The sequence below is a fragment of the Neodiprion pinetum genome, chromosome 3 (assembly GCF_021155775.2).
Source record: "Neodiprion pinetum isolate iyNeoPine1 chromosome 3, iyNeoPine1.2, whole genome shotgun sequence".
Classification (NCBI taxonomy): domain Eukaryota; kingdom Metazoa; phylum Arthropoda; class Insecta; order Hymenoptera; family Diprionidae; genus Neodiprion; species Neodiprion pinetum.
The window spans coordinates 35,088,160-35,100,813 of NC_060234.1; the positions used below are offsets into that span (position 1 = coordinate 35,088,160).

The following is a 12,654-nucleotide window of genomic DNA, read 5'->3' on the forward strand; positions in this document are numbered from 1 at the left end:
TATTTAATGGCAATTGTAATTATATTTTATCTAAAATATTTTAAACTAGTCATGTTTACATTAAATTATTTCAATTCGTTTTTCGTGCAAGCACAAATTCAGTAGCTATGAATAAGCTCATACAATTTATTAGATTATCAATTGATTAATTAATATTCTTATAATATTTAATGGCAATTGTAATTATGTTGTATCTAAAATTTTTCAAACTTGCCATACTTACAATAAATTATTTCAATTCATTTTTCGTGCAAGCACATATTCAGTAGCTATGAATAATCTTATACAATTTATTATATTATTAATTAATTAATTAATATTCTTATAATATTTGATGGCAATTGTAATTATATTTCATCTGAAATATTACAAACTTGTCACGTTTACAATAAATTATTTCAATTCATTTTTCGTGCAAGCACATATTCAGTAGCTATGAATAATCTTATAAAATTTATTATATTATTAATTAATTAATTAATATTCTTATAATATTTGATGGCAATTGTAATTATATTTCATCTGAAATATTACAAACTTGTCACGTTTACAATAAATTATTTCAATTCATTTTTCGTGCAAGCACAAATTCAGTAGCTATGAATAATCTTGTACAATTCATTATATTATTAATTAATTGATTAATTACATTAATCCTTACACAATATTTTTGATGTGTTCCTATACTAAAAATATTTATTACTATTCCAGGTATTACCCGAGGTGGTCGGAGGTGGACGAGGAGGAGGACGAGCTGGACGAGGAGGAGGACCAGGTGGACGAGGAGGAGACGGGGTGGGTCGTGGGAGAGAACCTCTCCTCTCCTCAGAGGAGAGGAGGGGGAGGGGCAGGGAAGGGGAAGAGGTGGGCGGGGAGGGGGAAGGGAAGGGAAGGGAAGGGAAGGGAAGGGAAGGGAAGGGCAGGGAGGGGGGAGGGAAGGCGGGAGGGCGGGAGGGAGGGAGGGAGGGAGGGAGGGAGGGAGGGGGGGGCGGGAGGGTGGGGGGGCGGGTGGGGGGGTGTACTGCTCTATTAACTCTAACGGGCTCGCATCGACATCCGTCCTCCACTCTCTCCCCCCCCGCCCGCCCGCCCTCCCTCCCTTCCTCCCTCCCACCCTCCCGCCCTCCCTCCCTCCCTCCCTCCCTCCCTCCCGCCCCCCTCCCCCCTCCTGCCCCCCCTCCCCCCTCCCGCCCCCTCCCCCCCTCCCCACCCCTTCCCTTCCCTTCCCTTCCCTTCCCCCTTCCCGCCCGCCTCTCCCCCTTCCCTGCCCCTCCCCCTCCCCTCCTCTGAGGAGAGGAGAGGTCCTCTCCCACGACCCACCCCGCCTCCTCCTCGTCCACCTCGTCCTCCTCCTCGTCCTCCTGGTCCTCCTCCTCGTCCACCTCCGACCACCTCGGGTAATACCTGGAATTGTAAAGAATATTTTTAGTATAGGAACACATCAAAAATATTGTGTAAGGATTAATGTAATTAATCAATTAATCAATAATATATGCACTGCACTGAATATGTGCTTGCACGAAAAATGAATTGAAATAATTTATTGTAAACGTGACAAGTTTGTAATATTTCAGATGAAATATAATTACAATTGCCATCAAATATTATAAGAATATTAATTAATTAATTAATAATATAATAAATTGTATAAGATTATTCATAGCTACTGAATATGTGCTTGCACGAAAAATGAATTGAAATAATTTATTGTAAGTATGGCAAGTTTGAAAAATTTTAGATACAACATAATTACAATTGCCATTAAATATTATAAGAATATTAATTAATCAATTGATAATCTAATAAATTGTATGAGCTTATTCATAGCTACTGAATTTGTGCTTGCACGAAAAACGAATTGAAATAATTTAATGTAAACATGACTAGTTTAAAATATTTTAGATAAAATATAATTACAATTGCCATTAAATATTATAAAAGTGTTTTACTTACCGAGCACAAATCCTCGTCCTCCTCGTCCTCCTCCTCGTCCACCTCCGACCACCTCGGGTAATACCTGGAATTGTAAAGAATATTTTTAGTATAGGAACACATCAAAAATATTGTGTAAGGATTAATGTAATTAATCAATTAATCAATAATATATGCACTGCACTGAATATGTGCTTGCACGAAAAATGAATTGAAATAATTTATTGTAAACGTGACAAGTTTGTAATACTTCAGATGAAATATAATTTCAATTGCCATTAAATATTATAAGGATATTAATTGATTAATTGATAATGTAATAAATTGTATAAGATTATTCATAGCTACTGAATATGTGCTTGCACGAAAAATGAATTGAAATAATTTATTGTAAACGTGACAAGTTTGTAATATTTGAGATGAAATATAATTACAATTGCCATTAAATATTATAAGAATATTAATTGATTGATTGATAATGTAATAAATTGTATAAGATTATTCATAGCTACTGAATATGTGCTTGCACGAAAAATGAATTGAAATAATTTATTGTAAACGTGACAAGTTTGTAATATTTCAGATGAAATATAATTACAATTGCCATCAAATATTATAAGAATATTAATTAATTAATTGATAATGTAATAAATTGTATAAGATTATTCATAGCTACTGAATTTGTGCTTGCACGAAAAATGAATTGAAATAATTTATTGTAAACGTGACAAGTTTGTAACATTTCACATGAAATATAATTACAATTGCCATCAAATATTATAAAAGTGTTTTACTCACCCAGCACAAATCCTCGTCCTCCTCGTCCTCCTCCTCGTCCACCTCCGACCACCTCGGGTAATACCTGGAATAATAATGAATATTTTTAGTATAGGAACACATCAAAAATATTGTGTAAGGATTAATGTGATTAATCAATTAATTAATAATATAATGAATTGTACAAGATTATTCATAGCTACTGAATTTGTGCTTGCACGAAAAATGAATTGAAATAATTTATTGTAAACGTGACAAGTTTGTAATATTTCAAATGAAATATAATTACAATTGCCATTAAATATTATAAGAATATTAATTAATCAATTGATAATATAATAAATTGTATGAGCTTATTCATAGCTACTGAATTTGTGCTTGCACGAAAAACGAATTGAAATAATTTAATGTAAACATGACTAGTTTGAAATATTTTAGATAAAATATAATTACAATTGCCATGAAATATTATAAAAGTGTTTTACTTACCGAGCACAAATCCTCGTCCCCCTCCTCCTAAATCACCGAGATTACCCGCAACCACCCCCAACGAAAACCGCCAACCACCTCGAGTTATACCTCGAATACGAATAAATATTCTCAGCGTGAGAACAAATCAAAAATAATGTGTAAGGTTTGATATAATTTTTTTATCGACATATTTTACCAAAAAGATTATGAGAAGATTGTAAAGTTATAGAAATTTTATTAGCGCACTGACGGCTACTGAATTTGGGCTTGCGCGAAAAACGAATTGAAATAATTTATTGTAAACATGAACCAGGAACCACGGAGCGCTTATCCTGGAAGTCGAGTTTCACCGCGTAGCGGACCCGAAGCGCGGGATCCGGGAGGTTGAGAACCCGTTACTCGAAATACGTAGCGGACCCGAAGCGCGAGATCCGGGAGGTTGAGAACCCGGTACTCGAAATTTGCGGAGCGCGACTCTCATCCGTCCGCTCTACTGCGCGGTTGTTTCCAGACTGAGGAATTCGGCTAGCTGATTTGGAATTGGTGACGTCACTTTCTGAACATCCGACATCCAAACTTTGGTTTCAACCTTTGATACTATGTATGATGATGTATGATGTACGATGTATGATGTACGATGTATGATGTATGATGATATGATATGATGTATAATGATTTTAGGTTTCACATTTCATACAAGAAATACACACTTTATCTCTCCTGCCGATTCCAGACTCAAGCGGCCAGGCCCTTCGATGGTCAGCCGTTGACTGAAGATATATTCATCAGTGAACGGGTCGGCTAATAACGCTGCCGTTCTGCGACAGTTGGATGATGAAAAATTTCGCTCGTATCTTTCAAATGTGTGTTAAAATACACTCGAAGTGTTAAGAAGCGTCGTTCTTTCTCTCCCTATCACCTTTCTAGGTCTTTAAATCACTACGCAGCGTTAAATACTGTCTCATACACGGAGCATCCGTTTCATCTCGTTCAAAATTAGCGCATCCGTGATGTGTTACAGTTACTCTGAATTTTTTTCCATCCGAATACTTTTCGAAAAACAATTCTGCTCCTCCACCCAACGCAGATACTTCACTTGCGACCAGCTAAAACAACGTTTCGATTCTATGCCTATGGAAATTCAAGATCGAGAGAGCAAATGAAAAGTTGTTGGAATAATTATGAATACTGATGTTATGGAATACATCGAGCGCGCGTCGAATAGAATCCCATTTCGAAATGAATAATTCTGCTCTTTTCATATCATAGCTAATCTGGTAATATAGGTAAATAGGATGGTTGGAGGTGTTCGGAAATGGTAGGAGGTGGTCGGCGCTGGCAGAAGGTGATAGGGGGTGGTCGAAAGTGGCCATTGACGGTCGGAGGTGGCAGGGGGAGGTAGGAGGTGTTCGAAAATGGTAGGACATTCCAAAAGTTAAAGTCGACGATGATCCGGTGCATCAATTTTATCGTTACAGATTTTATTTTCCCATGAGGCATAGAGTATTCAACAACGATAATGCAGTCCCTAAAATTCATCATTCATCTCTGCCTGGAAAGCTAATTCGCAAGGCGTGGTATTCTATTCTATTTGCATTATTAGAAAAATACCCGTACTCTACATACACTGTTTCTAATCTTTTGCTACATTTGGTTTAATCCCCATGCTTCCACAGCACGAATAGTCGGAAATGTTTTTGATTATCCATAATAAAATAAAAGAGGTAACAAAGCTTGAATTTATTGTTAAATCTCTAATGAATACATCAAACTGCGGTCGAATCAATTCATTTATTATTTGCACATGACCTCTGTATATTTGATAAATTATTTCTAAATACATTGAAACATACGTATTTATAATGAAATATCATGCAATGGGCTGTGTAAACTATAAACTATAATTTCTATCGAATAGCTGCTTTTATGTCAACAGGGCTTTGAGACTCAGTTCCGTTCGTCCTCCTCCTCGTCCACCTCCGACCACCTCCAACAATCGCCAACCACCTCGAACAACCACCGATAACCACCTCGGGTTGTACCTGGAACAGCAATAAATATTTTCAGTATAAGAAAACATCAAAAACATTACGTAAAGATTCATATAATCACAGGTTTTGTTTTTTGGCTGTAACTTTCGATGCGTTGATCGCAGCGTATTGGAACTGCGCCCAATCGATTTCTCCCGCAAAATTACGTCGGAATAGTGCCACAATTAATTTGTTCCAGCACTTTTTAAAATCGCGAAAATTTTTGTCAAAAATGCAAAGGGGTTTGATGGTTGATGGTTTTATTGAGATCTTTCCCATAGCGATTATAATCGTAATATTTCCCATAGCGAAATAATGCCCTTTGCATTTTTGGCGAAAATTTTCGCGAATTTGAAAAGTGCTGGAATCAATTCTTTCATTCACTATTCCGACGTAAATTGCGAGAGAAATCGATTGGGCGCAGTCCCAATACGCTGCGATCAACGCATCAAAAGTTACAGCCAAAAAACGAGAACCTGTGTTTTCGACATTTTTCAGCAGGTGCTTTTTCGCTCGCCATTTCTCACCTGTTGGTCCTACGGTCTTTTCGCTGCGTTTTCTGAGTTCCTGAGGGTCCGATTAGTCAGAAAAGGGTCATCCAAATCGAATCTGAGACCAAAAATTTTCAGCTCCAAAAATGAAGAAACAACAACGCTAAGCATTGCCACAGAATTTTACTGCGAGTGAAAATCTAGCCTTGGGATGCTTCCGTTATGTCTGTAAGCTCGATGGTACCGAGCTGCATGGGGAACAATTGAGCCTATGGGTCAAATAACGACTTAAGTCGACTTAAGTCACTTTTTCAAAGAAGCTGATCTCGGTGTTCTGTATAATCTTCGCTATAAACCCTGTGAATCTTGGATGTTTTCGTCAACTTTTAATGCTGTAGTAACCATAACAAGCGGTGCGCGCACCGCCATTGAGTTAGCCGGCAGTAGCAGCGAAGCGAAGTAGGCTAATCCACGCGCCTCCGCTAAACAGACGCACGTGTTTATCTGCCTGTCTGTTAGATTTCGTGTAAAGCTGCAATATTTTCTGCGCGAAATAATGAACGAATCTACAACAACTACAACAGCATCGACTAGCCCTACTGCTACAGTTACGGGGAAAAAGAGAAAAATTCGACAAGATAGATGGGAACAAAATAGAAAGAAGCTTAAGCGTAACAGTGGTAAAAGTTACGCTTCTCAAAGTGGGAATAAAATACCTCGAAAAAAATTCAGGCACACTACCGACTGCTGCAAGAAAAACTGTTCGTCTTCTTTCGATTATAAACGTCAGCGTGAAATTTTCAAGACTTTCTGGGCAATGGCTGAGAAACCGAGTCAGGACACTTTTTTAATCAGTTGTATACAACGTGAAGAAATCAAATACGTCAAAACCGTAACAAAACGGAAGAACAGATCTTGGTCTTGGAAATATTCTTTCAAAGTAGATGGCCAGGATAAAACTGTCTGTAAAGGATTTTTTCTGTCTCTTCTCCAAATAACTGAATCCAGAATGAAAACGGTGCTCCGATTTTGTAAATCAGGTAAATGTTTATATTATTTTCTTTCTAAATAAATCAATATTTACGAATGCTTGACTCGTTTATTGGCGTCTTATAACAAAACAAGTCAGGTCTGGATTAAAATATGAAAATACTGATTGTTTCAGGTACGACAGTTGCTACAGAAAAAAGGGGTAAGCAACCCAACCCTGCCAAAATTTCGAACGTGGTATGGAGTTTAGTGAAGGAGCATTGGTCGACTTTCCCGAACAAAAAATCGCATTATGGAAGCTCCAAAACTGAAAGAAAGTACTTCGAGAATCCAGACTTAAACGTAAAAAAAATGTTTCACGCATTCCAAGAATATTACTTTGATAAAACAGGGAAGCAGCTCTCACTAAAGTACCCAACGTACCATAGATATTTTCGGGAAAATAGTGATTACTCGTTTAGGCAACGTAAAACAGACGTCTGTGATTTTTGCACCGAATGTAAAATCAAACTATCGGCAAATTCATCAGATCCGTGTAAGGAATCGTTCCGTCTACATGAAGTAAAAGTTGCGGAATACAAGGTTTTGCGGCAACAGTGCACAAAGAATATTAACGATGATACTCTAACTGTTGAGTTCGACTACGCACAAAATCTTCCGCTTCCAAAACTGAACGTTAGCGCACAATTTTACAAGCGATTATTGTGGCTGTATGTTTTCAACACACACTGTTTTAATGACGGTGACAGCAAATTTTTTTGCTTCTTAGAATGTGATGGTGGCAAGAACGGTAACTCTGTGTGTAGTTTTTTGAACGATTTTCTGGTAAAAAAATTGACTGAAAATCCAGAATTAAAAAAAGTAGTTCTTTTGTCTGACTCCTGTGGGGGGCAAAATAAAAACAAGACTCTCGTACGATATTGTGCTTGGTTGTCGGTCAAAATGGGAGTTGAAATAAATCACATCTTTCCGGTGCGAGGTCATTCATACTGCCAATGCGATAGAAATTTCGGTGTTTACGGAACTGTTTTAAAAAAAGTAGAGACCGTCGAAAATCCTATCGAGTATCTCGAAATAATGAGGACCGTAAGGCACAAACCAAAAGCTTTCGAAGCAGAGATGAGTGCCCACTTATTAAAAGAATGGGATAAAACTTTGGATTCATTTTTTCTAAAGGTTCCAAAAGCTAAGGGAAAGAAATTCACGATCCAAAAGTATGTGAAGTTATCATACAAGCCAACAGGCACCATGTCCGTTTACGCGGACTATAATGGCGCTCCGCAAAATTTCAACCTGTTCAAATTAAACGCTTTTGTAAGTAAAGATACCGAATTAGCATTAGCAAACCCGGCTCCTGTTGGAATTAAGACAGCTAAAAAAAATGACGTGCTATCTTTAATGCCTTTTGTAAAACCGGTTAATAGGGAATGGTATAAAAATGTGCTGCGGGGTACCTGCAACGACAATGATTCGGCTGAAACAGACGAAATGGACTCTGATTGAACCTGATACATGCCGTTTTTTAAATGTCAATTCCTAGTTTAGCTTTTTTTATATGTGTTCACCGCGACCATGAAACACCCATTACAGTAGAAACTGGTTTGACTATTATCGTCATCATATTATTTTAATCCAAAAACGTGTTTGTACAGATTAAAAGTCGTTCTACAAAAAAACGACTTAAGTCTTACTCCGAATTTCCGTGATAGCACTGTATTGGACAATATTTAATAATTGTTATTACGTTTGTATATCATTTTTGGGTACCCCACCTATGTAAAAAAATAAAAGTTCCTTGTAAAATGCCTTGTCAAAATTGAAATATCGACTGTTGAATCTTTACTTGCCTTTTTTATGCCAAAACTTAAGTCGACTTAAGCCGTTATTTGACCCATAGGCTCAATTTCTACTGGCATGTTGCCTGTCCACCAGGTGAATTACCCACAAATCCTGAATATCCCTAGAATCCTGTAGAAGCACGTGCTGCCTTAGAGTCTTTTTTGAACTCGTCAAGTGTACTATAAATTATTTAAATCCATTTCTCGCGCAAGCACAGATTCAGTAGCTATCAATGCACTAATAAAATTTCTATTATCTTTTATAATTTTCTCATAATCTTCTTGCTAAGATATGTCGATAAAAAAATTATAATAATCCTTACACAATATTTTTGATGTCTTTTCATACTGAAAATATGTATTAGTATTCGAGGTATAAACCGAGGTGGTTAGCGGTGATCATCGGAGGTGGTTAGGGGTGGTTGCGGGTGATCAAGGTGAACGAGGCGGAGGTCGAGAAAGACGAGGAGAATGAGGATTTGTGCACGGTGAGTAAAACATGTTCATAATATTTAATGGCAAATGTAATTACATTTCATGTTCAATGTTTTTAACTTGTCATGTTCACAATAAATTATTTCAATTCATTCATCGCGCAATACCAAATTCGGTATCTATCAATGCGCTAATAAAATTCCTATAATTTATTATAATTTTCTTGAAGTCTTCTTGGTCAAATCCGTCAACAGAATAGTTATATTAATCCTTACACAATATTTTTGATGTGTTCTCATTTTTACTGAAAATGTTTATCAGTATTCGGGGAATAACCCGAGGTGGTTAGAGGTGGTTGTTGGAGGTGGTAGGCGGTTGTACCGGGTGGTAGGAGGTGGTCGAAGATGGTAGAAGGTGGTAGGAGGTGTTTGGCGGTGGTTGGAGGTGATCGAAGATGGTCGAGGAGGACGAGGAGGATGAAGGTGGTCGGAGGTGGTCGAAGGTGTTTGACGGTGGTTGAAGGTGTTTGACGGTGGTTGAAGGTGCTCGTAGGTAGTTGGGGGTGGTTGGCGGTAGACGTGGTTACCCTTCTGCTCACGGGAATGATCAAGCTGATCATCATTTTCAAATCGCAGTCGACTAGTAGTCTTACGTATTCACTTGCTTCCGACTCAAACTCAAGCTCCCATACGGACACTACTTTGGCTGCTACGAATGTTGGTGCGAGTCCGTTAGGTAGAATCGATAGAGCAGAACCCTTCTACGCTCCCAGGCTCACCTGGGCCCACTTGCCCGTCGAAAACTGGTCACAAAAATTTACCCAGGGGTATCTGGCTTTGTATTCTTTAGTCAACGATTTGACGCTGCAGAGCCACGCTGTCGGCGGGAAAAGTTGCTCGTGAAAATAGGTACCGACGCAACGGGACAATGCAGCGCTTCGAATGTACGCGGTTAAGTCATTGGATGCCAAGTACGTTGTTATTTGAAGAATTCAAAAATTCAAGATTGTTAATTGGAAGTATGAAAAAATAGGGAAATGATGAGGCAAGATAGAGTACCTGACGCCATGACGGCGTATTCGGAGTGCGCGCAATCGATTTCTCTCGAAAAATTACGTTGGTATAGCGCATGAAAGGTTTGATTCTAGCATTTCTCAAAATGTTTTAAATTCCCAGCGAAAAACCCAAAGGCCACAGTTTTATCGCGTTTTTGGGAGCAATAAATTTCTTTCCAGAATCAATTCGTACGACTCTTTCTAACCTGATCGGAGCTCAAGGATTCCAAAAGAGGCGTTCAAATCGTTGCAAAATCAATAGTCGAGAAAATAAAAATAAAGTATGGGAAATCTGAATAATTCATTATTTCAATCTGTAGAGTTCGTAGAGAAGGTGTGGGGGAAAGGAACAGATGATCTCTGAACTTTACTTACTAACTACGACAATGACTATCTGATATAAGATTTTTCCTATTATGCTTAAGATAATATACATGGCACTCTTTTTACCTATTATAATAATCAGAAATATTATGTAATGTATCTTAATCATACTTTTGCATTTGTGTTTGTCATTACTTATATACTATGTGGAAACTTGTTAAATTACCACACACTGACACTTGAACAATTGTATTATAATAAAGGCATATTGAATAAACAGTTGAAACTAGGTAGCTGTACATTTGTCATTCTTTTTTCTCAACTTTCGTAAACCCTGTAAAAATTTTCAGTGCTTTGGCCGTAACTTTTGATCCGTTGTTCAAAAGGGTTCGCTTTGCTTCTTTTGCGATCTTTGAACCCAGAAACTTTTCCGTCTTGAACCAATCTGCGCGGCTTCTATTAGGCTTATTGGATCCTGAGAGATGCAAAGAAGATATCTAGAACAGCGTTAGACCAACAGCTGGAGAAATACTAAGCAATATCCTCGTTATTTGACTGTAACTCTTGATCCGTTGCTCGCAGCGTCTTCGATGGAGCTTGTCCACAAGCTCCATCAGTAGCTGATCGAGGTATAAGAAAATAGTCTAATTCATTCCATTATCCTAGAATCGTCATACACACACCGCAATATTTTCAGTATAGACCATGTGGTAATAAACGTATTAAAAGGCATCCTAATTATGCACGAATGCAGGATTCTGTAATAATGGAGAATGAATTGAATTATTTTCTTACCTCGAAAAACTGCTTTCGTTTTATTCAATTTCCTTCTCGCGTTTTCATATTCTCAAATTTTTTTCAAAATTGCAAGCGATCCCTGCAATTGCTGACAGATATTTGACGTACGATCGCTACTATTGTCAAATTTTGCCTAGGCCTTTGTAGCGAATAGGTATTGCTGCCGTGGATGAAAAAATTCATGGAGTGATCCAATATTGATTCATCACCCGAATTTATTTGCCCTTTTACTTGTCACGGTAGGAACCGTTTTGGAATCAGCGGCAATAGTAGTTTTTCCACGTCCCTCGGTACTAGTTTTCCTAAGGTGGGACTATTCTACGAAATGATATTAATTGAAAATATTAGGGATGTTAGCTATGATGTTGATATTTTATGGATCGTCCCCTTAACATACATGCAGGAGTTCAGAGAGTTGAACATTATCGCTCTCTGCGAGTTGGTCCTGATGGACTTTCAATCGTTATACCGATTTTAAATGTAATGAAATAACAGCAAACGTACGTACCTCAGATGGAATTTCGTAACCCTCTGTATCCTAATAATGGAAAATTTGTTCGATGAATATACGCGCGGTAGTCAGGTAATAAAACGAATAATGTATGGGTCACCCTTAATTGCATTGGTATTAGAACTCCACAGTGAAAACTATTCAACCGCGCTTTAATCATACTACCGTAAAATGTTAGAACATCATCGTCTGAATATGAAAGTGATTTTCTGTGGGCTAATAGCATGCGCTGCTTGTTCCGGCGCTGTATTGGTTTGTTTTATATGTTCATCTGATTCAAAATGTAAGCCCAATCATGCCAGAGCTGTACATAACTTTAAAAAACGATGGATTTGGCGGTGGCGATTCCAGTTTTAATTTGCACCTCCCATCATGGATGCGGAAAAATTTACATATCGCCAATCGACGGATTTTATCGAAGTACATATGTTACAGCAGTGCACTTATTAGCCGCTGTGCAATGATACAGATTTATGATGAAATTAAAAGAGGACCAGCGCTAGTGATGCAGATGGAAAGTTGCAGCCGCAAACTAAAAACATCTCTTTGCATCGTTCATTGAGTTATAGAATAGCCATTGTTCTATTCGGTCAGTGAATCGTTGATAAAGATTCGTAAATTGCACTCTATCGATGGTTAAGTGTCGTAAACGGAATCACGAGTTTGGAAACGAACTGAAATTTCTATAATTGATATGTGTAACAATGACGTGAATTCTGTTTAATCATTTGTTTTGACTAATTTTCAGTAAGCAGCTGACATTTTTTGAACCTTTTTTCTGAGAAATATACGAATACGAATGCAGTCGGTTATGTTTGTTTCGGAAATTAGATATTGGATACGGGGCTGGCGGCACGTTCATGGTTATACTGTAACTGCAAACGAAATATACGAAACTGATTTCGCAGGGTCGTCTTGTTGGATTGGTTATGGATTAGTATCTCAGAGGTTCAATTAGCCGTCTGAAATTACCGAAAGTACCGTGGAGAGATCAGTTAGGATA

General features: G+C 37.9%; 1 protein-coding gene across 1 annotated transcript; it reads left to right on the top strand.

The window, feature by feature from the left end:
- Nucleotides 1-5,993: 5,993 nt before the first annotated feature.
- LOC124214433 (uncharacterized) lies at nt 5,994-8,194 on the top strand. Its single transcript, XM_046616702.2, has 2 exons — nt 5,994-6,741; nt 6,867-8,194. Exons 1-2 carry the CDS (start codon nt 6,258-6,260, stop codon nt 8,192-8,194), a joined length of 1,812 nt encoding a protein of 603 aa, XP_046472658.1. The 5' UTR covers nt 5,994-6,257.
- Nucleotides 8,195-12,654: the final 4,460 nt, after the last annotated feature.